The sequence below is a fragment of the Cervus canadensis genome, chromosome 18 (genome assembly GCF_019320065.1).
Source record: "Cervus canadensis isolate Bull #8, Minnesota chromosome 18, ASM1932006v1, whole genome shotgun sequence".
NCBI lineage: Eukaryota > Metazoa > Chordata > Mammalia > Artiodactyla > Cervidae > Cervus > Cervus canadensis.
Genome location: NC_057403.1, coordinates 27,759,790 through 27,773,028, shown reverse-complemented (window position 1 = coordinate 27,773,028; position 13,239 = coordinate 27,759,790). Strand labels below are relative to the sequence as shown.

Sequence of the window (13,239 nt, the reverse complement as noted above, 5' to 3'; positions counted from 1 at the left end):
ATCCTGCCAGATCGAGTCTCAGCTTACCTTTACAGTCCTCCTTCCACTCTCCCTTTTAATGGGAATTATTTCAGTTCTTCAGCCTGAGAAGGACTTTCTACATGCTGCATTCTCATCCCCACCCTTATTCTTTGAAGTCTTGAGTTGAAATGTCATTGCCTCTGGACAGCCTCTTCTGAACCCTCATTCCAGTCTAATAATAATGTTTAATAACAAGGAGGGTTAAGTCTACTTATTATTACAGGGTTCCAATACATTTGACCTTAATCTCATAACACCCTGAACTCAAAACTGCTTGTTCAATATTTGACTTCCCTTCTAGACTCTGAGTTCTCTCCCCTACAGAGAGCTAGGACCCTATTTTCTGTCTCTGTCACTGTTAAAGCTTCTGTACTTCAAAGTATGTGGCACACAGCAGATGCTTAAAGTTACCTATTGAACAACAGATTGGAGACGTACTTCAGATTGTCCTGGCATTCAACTGCTCAAATTGGAATGGAACTAGGTATATGGACACTAGTTTAGAAAATACTGTCACTATCCATATCAGAGTTAAGCACATTTGATTTTAAGCATAATCAAAACCAGCAAAGGAATATAAGAAGAGAAACAGCAGAAACCAAAGGTAAGTAATATAAAGAAAATCAGTGAAAGTGAGGGAAGGAAAGACAACTAGAGTGCATAAATAAGCCTCTGTATTTATCTTCTATAAAGATGCTATACTGATTTAGTATTCATGTTAAAATTTCAAATCTGTTTATCCCAACTACATCACAATGAATTCACTAAGACAATGCTGTGTTCTGTGTGTGTGTGCTCAGTGGTGTTCAACTCTTTGCAACCCCACGGACTACAGCCCACCAGGCTCCTCTGTCCATGGGATTTCTCAGTCAATAATACAGCAGTGGGTTACCATTTCCTTCTCCAGGGGATCTTCCCAGTTCAGGGATCAAACCCATGTCTACTGCATTGGCAGGCGGATTCTTTACCACTGTGCCACCCGGTAAGCCCAATTAAATCACACACTAGCTTAAAACAAAAGTAATAAAAATCAATCCACATTTATAAAAAAGGTAATCCTAACCTTGGTAAAAAGTTTAACTGGATCATATCCAGTTGATTTAGCCCATTCCTTGGTGGAAATACGTTTAATGTCACCATCTTCACTAGATGCTCTGGCTCTGGCTTCAGCTTCCATTGGTTCCCCTACAAAACAAACGCTGGTTTATTTTCAACTGTAGTTTGTGTAGAATGAATCTCTCATCCACCTTTGAGGGGTGGGGTCACTCATGGAAGCCACCAGCAAGTGACACATTCTGAATTCAAGCAGAAAGAATGCTCATCACCATTTTTTTCTACTTCAGTTTCTGAAGGCCACATGCAGAGTAGTCCAAGTATAGACCTGGAAACAACTCCTGCCCAGTTCTATTTACTAGATTTGTGAGATTTCTCTGCAGCGTGTTTCTTCACAAGTAGAATGGTACGACTCATTTTTTAAAACATCATTTAAAGATGAAACAAGAACATAATACATTATCTAGCATATAACAGCAATTATCTCCCCCTCCCCCTGCCTTGAGCTACCAATATTAAATTAGCAAAATAAAAATAGTGGTCGTCAGTAAAAAAATATATCCTAACTAGTTTACTCACAGGAAGCTTCAGGGTCAGCTCTGTCAGGAGATACTTCTTGATCAGCATCTTCTTCTCCAAACAACTGGCTATAATTTAAGAATAGTAAATATTTATGTACACCGAAATATTGAACAAATGTTACCTTTTCCAAGCTTCCTCAAATCTTCAGGAGGGATGAAAATTAAGTAATTGATAAATTACACTCCAGAAACCTCAAAGTATTTAAGCAATCTGTTTAAAACAGCTTGCATTCTCATTTGAACCACAACACAGAGAAGGCAAAATATTAGTAGACCCAGATTCATTTCTGTCAGCTAGCTTCTGCAAATTCCTGTTAAAATTGTTGATCAAGAGACAGGTGAGTGGCTTTACATTCCAACACAGACAATATTTCACTTTCAGAATAATAGCTGTGAGGTATACCTGCAACTAGCTACTAAACACTGACACACCCATTATGTGTGAGGCACTGCTGAAGGTGCACGGAACTCAGCAGTAAGACATTTTACCATAGTGGCATGTATCTTTACCTATCTTTACCACTTCAGAGTCACATGAAATAATGGCAAAGTATTAAGCTGAAACTCCCTCTTATTAATCAAGCTATCCTACAAACTGTTTAATAACTTTTCAACCTGTCATTAAGCACAGGACTTACATTAAAATCCCAAAGATTCTGATACATTTTACAAGAAAATGGCCATCTGTTTCCAACACTGGTTGTACCCCAAAATACACTCCCAAAATAGCATGCATGAGTTCCTACCAATTAATTTCCTCTCCAAACAACATTTTGCCAAACTAGCAAGTATAAAGTATCAATAGTATGTTACTGTGGCTTTATTCTTGATTTTGCAAGTTAATCATACAGTTGAACATTATCTTTATTTGCTTATTGCCTAAATTTCCCTTTAAGTAAAAAAAGTGTCTATTAGTAGTATTTGTCAGGTTGTCCTTCCCTTATTACAGGAATATATTCCAGACCACAATTTTAGTTCCTTATGTTGCAGTTAATTCATCCCATGTAATAGCTTAATTGTGTATACATCATTGAACCTCTCTTGATGATGAAATACTAAATGAATTTAAATATATCAATCCTTTTTTATAATTACCACTTTTATATCTTGAGAAATTGTTCTTTAACCCAAAAGATAAAGATTTTCTCCTATATTAGAACAATTTAAAATTTTTCCTTTCACATCTAAATAATTAATCCACTTTGACTTAATTTCTATACATTATTAAATTACACATATTGTTTTAAGTAGAGAATAGAATTTTTTCCACATTGGTTCCACTTAGGCCTTAGTCTTCCATGTAAATTTTATAATCAGATGAACAAGTTCCAATAAAATCCCTGATAAAATTTTAATCAGAATTGTACTGAATCATTAATATTTTATATATACAAACTAGAATAAATGTGTATTTTGCTCTGTCAGCTAAGAAGGCCTAAAACAAATGGCACCCCACATCTATGCCTAAGCAGTTGTATCCTGACTTCTAACATCATTCTTCAATAAAAGGAACCAGGGTTCCATGAAAAAATGTCTAATTCTAGGGCTGAAGCAGGAAATACACAAGATGAACCTGGAGCATCTTATAGTACCAGAAAGTAAGGAATTACTCCAAAAAAAAAAAAAACCCCATCATACTTTGATGGCTACATATCAAAGAGTACAAGGCCAATTGAAGAGCTCCCAATGGCCAAAGATGGAACAATCTGAGCAACAAAATTCAACAGTGCATTGGATTAGAGTGAAAGTCGCTTAGTCACATCCGACTCTTTGCCACCCCATGGACTATACAGTCCATGGAATTCTCCAGTCCAGAATACTGAAGAGGGTAGTGTTTCCCTTCTCCAGTGGATCTTCCCAACCCAGGCAATCGACCCAGGGTCTCCTACATTGCAGGTGGATTCTTTACCAACTGAGCTATCAGGGAGGAAAAATCCATTAGATTATAACCCAAACTATAAAATACATTGAATATCAATGAATCTATATGGATAACAAATACTACCTTAAGTGATCAAGGCCTACATTAATAGTCATAAATTATGCTGATAACATGTACCCCTCATATGATATGAGGAAAACAACACTTTACCTCTGAGGTCTTCCTCCCAATAACCTAAAACCACACTAATATAAGAAAAACATCACACAAATTCCAATAGTGGGGCATCCTACAAAATACTTGACTAGTACTCTTCAAAACTAACAAGGTCCTCAAAAACAAGGGAAGTCTGAAAAACTGTCACAGCCCCCTTAAGGGGGACCTAAAGACATAGTAAGTAATTATGTGGTATCCTGGAATAGAAAAGAAACACTGGGTAAAAACTAAGGAGATTTAAATAATCTTTGGACTTCAAGTTAATAAACAATGTATCAATACTGATCCACTGTTATGTATGTATCATACACTGGTATGATAAGATGTTGACAACACAGGAAACTGAGTGTGGGAACTTGCTACCTCCTCAATTGTTTTCTAAATTTGAAACTGTTCTAAAAAGTAAAGTCTATTAAAAAGAAAAAAAGTTTTCTAAATAAATAAAAGCTTCAAGTGTATTTCTCCTGAAATTCTGTCATTATACCATTGTATGTGTGAATATATTACAAAGATTTTCTCCTATATGAGTGAATATCTGAGTGAATATATTACACCTTAATCAAAACATAAAGCTGTTTGCTGCAGATTTCTAGAAGATATCAACTTGATAAAGTTCTCTTCTTAATTACTAAGAAGATGAAAAGGTGTTTGCTAAATTTTACCATTCTTCCTATATCTATGAAGATTATAGTTTCTCTTTCTTAATGAAGTAAATGGCATTTATAGATCTTTCCAGTGTTAAACCATGCTTGCATTCCTGGAATAAATACAACTTGGCATACTTTTTGTTTTATACCATTTAGATTTTTTAAAACTTATTTTTGGCTGCGCTGGGTCTTCGTTGCTGTGCTAGCACTCCCTCCGGTTGTGATGTGGTGGCTTCTCCTGTTGCAGAGCACAGGCCCTAGGCTGCTCAGGCTTCAATAGCTGTGGCGCACAGGCTTAGCTGCTCCGTGGCATGTGGAGTATTTCTGGACCAGGGATCCAACGTGTATCCCCTGCATTGGCAGGTGGACTCTCAATCACTGGACCACCAGAAAAGTCCCCCTCTTTCCTTTTCCTGATCAAACTTGCATTTTTCACTTTTATCTCAATTACGTCCTTCTAATTTTTCTGACTTTATGTTGTTCTTTTTCCAACGTAAGTTGGATCCTTTGCTGATTAATGTTCACCACTCTTCATGTGTGTAAGCCTGTAACTTCTTTCAACTACCACATTCAATGTGTCCTACAAGTTCCACATGTAGTATTGTCAGTATTATTACAAACTATTTTCAACTTCCATTATTTTTTATTTAACCAATGAGTTACTTCTAAGTGTGTTTTAGTGTTTCCAAATACAAAGATCTGTACTCATTTAGTTACATGCCTATTTCCAGTCAGAATAAGCTCCAACATCGTTAAGAACAATTTCTCCACGGTATTTAAATAAATAAAAATAATCCCACTGCCCATCACCAGTACTAAAAATATGCCCAGAAAAATATATATATATACTCTTACTTGAACAAATACTTCGCCCAGACAATGCAATGAATAGGTTCTGAAGGTGTGTTACGAATTGTACAGCCAGGAAAAGTTCTCTGGGTTGGTTTGGGATGACATTCGTAACACTCGGTCACACCCTGCAAAGTAAAGATGTGAGAAAAACATTTAACACATGACTATGGTTTCTCAATATTGTAATTCATTCTTTCATTTACATTCCAACTATCAAGAAAATTTTAAAATATTAGTGACTCCCAAAATCCTTACTTTACAGATAAGAAACTCTAACATAAAACCTAACTGAATCTACCAGTCACAGCAAAGGTGAAGCCAGGACTCTTGATTCCTGGCCCAGTGAGGAGAACACACAAGCATACCTTGATCATAGTGAATAGAGAAACTACTGGAAAGACAAATAACAGCTTTCCAACCAATGATCTTCCAAAGTTGTGAAACTCTATTACTTAAATATTATTTATAGTTTTACCTTATAAGCTCCTAAAGATTAAGTGAATTTAAAGCATTTAATTTCTAGAGCTAACTAGATACATGGAAAAAACCTTAGGTATTGCTAAACCAAATACTCTCCACTTCACTGCTAAAGGGTTATGTCTAAATGTACACTGGAAGGAATCTCTGAAGTCTACAACACCTGTGATAATTTTTCAAAACTTCAAATGAATGTTCTTCATTCTAGCAATTCTCTATCTCAGTCTTAACACACACTGGTGTCTCAGTAGTGGATCATGGTAATGAGCAATGTCTTTCTAATAATGGTTAAAGACCCCAAACCTGCAAATACTGTTTTAATAAAAATTGCAGCAGATCCAGGGTTTTCTCCATAATGCCATTTCTGGTGTCCTTCCAGCATGCTTTCTTGGGGCCAGCCATATAGCAAGCAGTCATCCCTCATAAATTAATATTTACAAGTCTTTGTAGAATGATATGAATTAAGCTCCCAAAGAGTAATACTAAACACTAAAAACAACTGAAGCAGAGCCACAATTTTTGGTATGGATAAACTGCCAAGGATCAGACAAAAATATCAAATTTCAAGTAGAGTATATAATTACTTTTAGTTTCAAAACCTGCAAATGATTCTTCCAATGTATTTAATTTCTTAAAAGAATTAAGAGAAAAAAAGATTTGAGCAGAAAATGAATAACAATACTGAGATTATAGAAAACTAAGTTATGAACATACAGGTACTTGTTCTTACTCTTTAGCTTTATCTAAATACTTGAAATACTTCACAAAGAGACCAAAAATTTTTTTCAAAGTACTCCAGACTATAAATCTGGACTCTAGCCAAAACTAACTTTGTAGAAGCTGGTTTAGCATACATGTCATGTAATCTCTTATTATGCTTGCCAACCTAAGGATTTTAATACATAAGCTACATTTTAATACATGCAAGGATTTTAACACATGATATCTTTGCCTGTACTCTCTTTCATACCTTCATAGCATCCTAAGTTTTAGAGGAGCACAAAGAAAATCCTTACATTCTGGAGGCTGACAAACCTATGTAATACATAGCCAATGTTTACTTCTTCCCTCCTTAAGGTCCCAAATAAATATGTGGGAAGCAAAAACAAACAAAAAGATGTTCTTTACCTTTTTGATAGTGGTTACTTGCCCAAGATAACCAGCAGTTCCACTCTCAATAAGAGGGACATCAGCTGCTAGACACATTCTATTAACATGGTTGCGGGCAGCTGGAAGAAAAATACTAGTTAACAGGAGTTCATAGGGAAAAAAAAAAATTATGTAGTTACCTGTAATCAGAATGAAATTGACCCAAACCATTTCCTATTGTTATTTCATGTACAATTCTCTTACAGCTATGACCAGCATAATACAACTATTATAGACATTTAAGAGACATGCAACAATAAAATTTCTAACATAAGAAATTCGTATTACAAATCTACTATATGAGAAGCACCCCTATATACTACTCTTTAATTCCAAAGTGCCATCTTCCTCTTCTACTGCTCTGGCTACCTTCTATTAAACTTGGCTAGGGAGGGGGGATCGGGATGGGGAACACATGTAAATCCATGGCTGATTCATGTCAATGTATGGCAAAAACCACAATATTGTAAAGTAATTAGCCTCCGACTAATAAAAATAAGTGGGGGGGGGAAAAAAAACCAACTTGGCTAAAACATTGTTTCAATGTTTTCCAAGCCCTTAACTTGCTCCTATTCTACTAAAATTATCAGACAATACACGGAAGTGAATGGAGAATATGGAATATCAACTTGAAACTATTAAGGCAGTTTAAGATTGGGGGCGGGGGGGGGGGGGCAGAAAACAAGATTGGAGAAAAAAGATGAGTCTGGTTAAAAGAGTTATCCTGCCTCTTTCTTATGCTACTTTGTATGTCTTTTCTTTTGATATTTCTGACCTGAAATTGTTACAAACTCACTTGATAGATGTACTGTTACATGTGGAAGGAATTACAGAAAAGGACTAAGTATTTTCATGCCACATTTCAGACACACAGATCTGTTAACAATAACTGGCTATACAGTATTTGATATATGAAATATCACCAACTTTTACAAGTTTAAATGGTCTAAACTGTGTACATGCAACAGGATCCAGTCTGGTATCTCACAGCGCCAGGTATACCAAAACTTAATTTAAGAGCCATGACTTTTACGCTAACTTTGGCATCCTGTTGCCTTACTCTCAAAACAGTGGTTTTTAGCCCTAAATACCCTTCAGATTATCTGGGGAACTATGAAAAAAATATGATCATTAGGTTCCACTTACAGAGTCTAATTTAATTGGCCTTAGGTGAAATCTGGGCCCTGATATTTCTTAGATCTCCACATAAACAAAGGAAGTCACTGTGTTTAAGTGCTGGGATAATATGAAACAAATAAACATGCACAAAACATATGCAGTCATCCTAATGATTTTAGCTTCCCCTATTTCACAGTAGTTCCAGTTAAAATTACAATCAAATGGCAATCTTTAAACCTGATCTTACTTCCCTTTAGCTCTTTTAAGATCTAACTTATAAGGAAATATTTTAATTAACACTAATTGAATAAACAACCTTGTTATGGAAGAAAGGAAGTACTTAAAATTATTAAAATAATCTCACCTCTGTTATCTAAAGCATTCATAACCAATATAAATTGTCGAAAAAATTCCACATTATAGTCAGGGCTACAAAGTAAAACAATAACAAAAAAAAGTCACCAAAACAACTGGCCTTATACATGAGCTTTACAGAATAAAACAGGGTACTAAAAAAGCATATTAAACTAATAACAGTGCAAAAATAACTGGTATTACGGGTCTCTACCATATATATAGGTCTGACTATTCCCAAATACCATCAACAGATTTAAAAGAAATTATTTCCCCTTAATCCCTGTGAATAACTACACACCCTTTTTGGCCAGTTACCTTGGGCACTGAGCAGAAAACTCAAACTGGCATGACTTACGAGTCCCACCAGGCCTTCTTGGGGCAGCAAGTGCCTGGGAACATACAAAGAATACATTCCCAGGATCTGCCTGGCCTGTGGCTTCACCTCACATGGTCAGGATTAGCAGGGTTCAGGCCCCTAGGGTCCCTGCTTTTAGCAGCACTGGGAAAGCAACACAGGGTAAAAAGGTTGTAGGGCTATCAGCAAGCTTGTAGAGCAAACATCCAGAGAATTAAAAGGAACCTGGAGACAAAAATTCCCTGAGAAAGCATAAGACTTTCTTTAATTCCAGGCTTCAAACAAGAACTCATTGTTTTTAATGCCATTTATACTTGTTAGCTGGACAACTACAGATAAAGGATATTTTAGACACAGGGTTCCTTTGCCCCAACACCTCCAAAATTATATATTTACTCTATCTCTACTGAGATCAGAGAATACTTATGTACCATCAGAATTACTGCCCCATCACAATCCCCAATGTTATATTATAGAACTCACAGCCCTAATAAACAAATTATTTGGGGAAGGAACCTTTTAAACTAAGAAAAGCTGTAGCTGAAGTCGACCAGAGTGAGTAATATATTTAGAAAAGTCTGAATCATCACATGTAATGATTTTTCAAAGAATTATCTATTTAAAACAGGAGTATAAGTTCCTTTTAAGTTTTCATACCTTATGATTTATAGAAAGTATTAAAGTATCTCACCTCTTATCTAAATCATTCAAACCATTATGTGTGTGTGTGTGTATGAATATATATATATGTATGTATATACAAATATACTGCTAAAAGAATGACACTTATGTGGGCATAACCTACTGCATTTTCATTATTCTAGAAAAACATTTTTTTAGAAAGCAGAATGACTTTGAGTTCATATATTTAGCTAATAAAAATATACTTTTGAAGGTTTAATTAAAAATTCAGAGCAAATGCAATTTTGCGGCATAATAATCAGAGCATACTTCATGATGCTGTCATGGTAGGCTATGATATTAGCTTTCGGGTAAAACTGCAGTACACTCTCTTTGGCAACCTGGAAAAACAAACAACACTAAATTACTAATGTACTAAATTACTATAACAATTCTAATTATATACAAAATCTATTTATGGAAGACAACTGCTACTTCACCTTACATAATATTTATATTAAAAATAAAATACAAAAATATAACAGGAAAATTTCCACAAGATTAAGCTATATACACCTATTTATAAACAACAGGACAGCTGCCTTCTCTCATACACACTTGTACATGAATGGCCAGCTTCAGCAAAAGTATCAAACGCTTTAACCAACTATCATTCATCCATTCAATGATTATTTACTAAGTATCTTCCATATATCAGAATTTGTATAAGGCACTCGGTGAATAAAACTGACATATATCAAATAACCATCTAGATAAATGAAACTACAAAGTATGATAAATGATACACAGAAAAAGCAGAGGTTGTAACGAAAGGAAGATCTGATTTAGAGATTTAGGAAAGAACTCCTAGAGAAAATGTGAAAAATGAAAAGGGGAAAAGAGTGAAAGTTCACCCAAAAGGCTGAGAGAAAAAGCAAAAGCAAAAAGTATTTCAAAACCTTGAATAAAGATGGAACATTCAAGGATCTAAAGAAAGGTCAGGATGGCAAGAACCGCAGGGCATGCTGTCTTCTTCTAAAGTGAACAATGGCCTAAGTTGTTAGCTTCACCTGCCCAAAATACAGGAGAAGCCAACCTCTGGGGAATGTAGAACACAAGGCTCACCCTAAGTAAACATTCCGATATTTAAGCAAGAAGGGGATACCACTTACACGGTCAGGAAAAGCACCTATCTTCTCTGCATACAAAAAAAGGAGAGCACAGCCTTCAATCCTTTACTAGACAGATCTTTCTATTCTTCCTAATCCCTCAGCTGAAAAAGAGATGGCTTCCCCCATATTCTCCCTACTACTAGAAACACCAAATTAATCTAATGCTATAAATAGAAGATCCCCCAAGGGCAGAAATAATAATGAACAGATAAATAGAAACGATATGAGAACTACAATTACCTGGGCCTTTGATCTTCCAACATGTTTCTTTTGAAACAAAAACTGCCTGTTGAGGTTGCTGACATCAATAGTATCCAGATCAATCTACAAATACATAAACCAGATAAATCACCAATTTCCTGGTATGTTTGAGCAATAAATATCACTATTCTCTGCATCCATAACCCAAAACTTTTGGTATTTGCTACATTAGTGGAGAAAAGGCTCTTAATACCAAAGTGTTAAATTGATAAAATAATTTAATACATAATAAAAAAAAAAAACAAGGTTTAATTTCAAAGATAACGTCCTCCCTCCCGCAAAAAAACTGATCCTTTTCTTCGTTTACTTGATTAATCATCCTGGCAAATATAGAAATTCCTTAGATGGCACAGAGTTACGTTGAAAATGCATTAAAAATTTTTTTCTTTTTTTCCTTTCAACTTCCATCACTTCTCTGTCAATCTCATCAACTACTCTTTCAAATCCAATATAATTAACTGTTCCTTGTTCTTTTTCTTAAATGATACTTAACAGATTTATTGAATTTTTACCACGTTCTTTAATTCAAAAGTCCTTACCCATCCACAATTTTATTTACAATTATTACCTGAGGCTTGTGGAGGGAACCTTCTACACAAAGTTAAGTGTCTCACGTTTTAAGTCTTACCTAATTGCTGTTTAAACGTTAAATACAAGGGAAGAAGAAATAATTATAACGAAAACCACTTTCATTCCATTTCAATAAATTAATATGAAGGGTAATCAAATGTTCTGTATAACATCCATGATTTTGGCTATAATTTGTGGAAATTACCAGTACATATACTCACATAACATTTTTTATTCGTGCTTTCTAAATTACTACGAAAATTAAACCAAATAAAAAAAGATCAACATTTATTTCTCAGGTGCCCCAACTCATTGTCTATTACAAAATGAACCTTTTAAAGGAGTATCAGTAATTACCAGCTATGCCACATTCATATTTGGGATTTGTGATACAGAACTGAATGGAAAGACAAACCCTATAAAAACCAAAGGAAAATGCATAAATGCTTTTCCCTCCAATCACTCATTTATTAGTTCAGTCGGTCATCTCTAATTCCATGTTTTCACTACACCTTAAAACGCTATTAACTCACAACCAAATTGTAGGTTACAACTCCAAACCTCTTAAGTTTACATAACAGAAATAACCTGACTCAAAATTGCAGTAGATTCCCACCACTGCACACCAATGCAAAAGTTAAAATCCTAACCAATACCTTTAACGAAATAATCTATGGTGATAAAAATGACTGTCACGCAGATTGTCTGTACCCAGAAGAGAGGAGCGTAAGCCCCAAAGAAGTCCTACCAGTTGCCTGGCGACCCAAAGTAAGTTACCAAACGTCACTGCATCTCACTTTTCCTCTTATTTGTTAAAAATAAAATGGGATGAAAACAGCGTTTACAAAGCCTATGATAGCAGTGAAGATTAAATACATTAAGGCGAGTAAAAAGCTCAGGACAGAGTCGGGCTCGGGACAAGCGCTCAGTAGGTCCTGATTATTACCGCGCCAGACTCTGCTCTGGATATTGAGTTAAGAGGGACTTTGCATTGAACACTCGCAACATCCCCAAGGGACTCGAAACAACCATCTCCTGCCTCCCGTTCAAACTGGGGTACTCCTCTGAAGCGAAAGCACGAGGGCTCCTCCACACTCCAGAGCCGCCACAAATTGGCGAGGGGGAGGGGGGGGAGGCCCGCCGCAGGACGCCCGGAAGACCCGGGCCCTCAGCCTCAGCGTGCGGAGCGGGCCCGGCGTGCGGCAAGGCCCGCCCCGTCGCTGTGGAAGAGCTCCCTCACCGTGGACAGCCACGACCCCGGGGCCTCTGAGTCTGCCCCCGTGCTCTCAGCTCCGGTCCCAACCTCCGGGCCCCAAGCCCCCCAGCCCCGGCTCCACGGCCCGCCATTCAGCCCGCGCGCCCTCACCAGGTCGATGTGGGAGAAGCCAGTGAGCACGAGGTTTTTGAGGAGCTCGCAGCCGATGCCGCCCGCCCCCACCACCAGGACCCGGCCCCCGGCCACGGCCTCAGCCAGCTCCCGGGGCAGCCCCCGCGACAGTGCCATGGCGGGACGACCACGAGCCGCGGCGGAGGCGGAGGCGGGAGAAGTGAGCCGCGGCCGGAAGCAGGTGGGGGAGGGGCGGCCCAGCTTCCGCTCCTGCGCACTTCGGCCGCCTATCGGCGCCGAGTGGGCGGAGCCCGAGGGTGTGGCCAGTCCCTCGGCTCCGGACTGGGCTGGACTGTGAGCGAAGGACTTCACACCTCAGGTGGTAGTGTTTCTCCGCGACGCGCACGGTTCCGGTCTTCGGCTTAAGTAGCCTAAGGATAGTCTTCGGCCTGGGATTTGGAACTCCCAACCCAAACTTCTAACAGGTTAGAAAACTGATGTCCCTCTATGTAAAGAGCTCTTACAAATTAACAAGAAAATGAATGTCACACAAATAAAAAATACAGGCAATGGATGTGA

The 13,239-nt window shown here is 37.4% G+C and overlaps 1 protein-coding gene across 2 annotated transcripts in view; it reads right to left on the bottom strand.

Annotated features, from left to right (window-relative positions):
- Positions 1-12,924, bottom strand: part of UBA2 (ubiquitin like modifier activating enzyme 2) — a 30,954-nt gene extending 18,030 nt beyond the window's left edge. Inside the window, exons 1-8 of one of the 2 annotated variants that reach the window (XM_043434879.1) lie at positions 12,700-12,924; positions 10,743-10,826; positions 9,661-9,731; positions 8,362-8,426; positions 6,858-6,958; positions 5,256-5,377; positions 1,654-1,721; positions 1,085-1,206 (exon numbers count right to left, since the gene is read on the bottom strand). In XM_043434879.1, the coding sequence (XP_043290814.1) occupies positions 1,085-1,206; positions 1,654-1,721; positions 5,256-5,377; positions 6,858-6,958; positions 8,362-8,426; positions 9,661-9,731; positions 10,743-10,826; positions 12,700-12,837 (771 nt within the window). In that variant the 5' untranslated portion in view covers positions 12,838-12,924. The remainder of the gene's footprint in view (positions 1-1,084; positions 1,207-1,653; positions 1,722-5,255; positions 5,378-6,857; positions 6,959-8,361; positions 8,427-9,660; positions 9,732-10,742; positions 10,827-12,699) is intronic. The other variant, XM_043434878.1, reaches the window with a different exon arrangement.
- Positions 12,925-13,239: the final 315 nt, after the last annotated feature.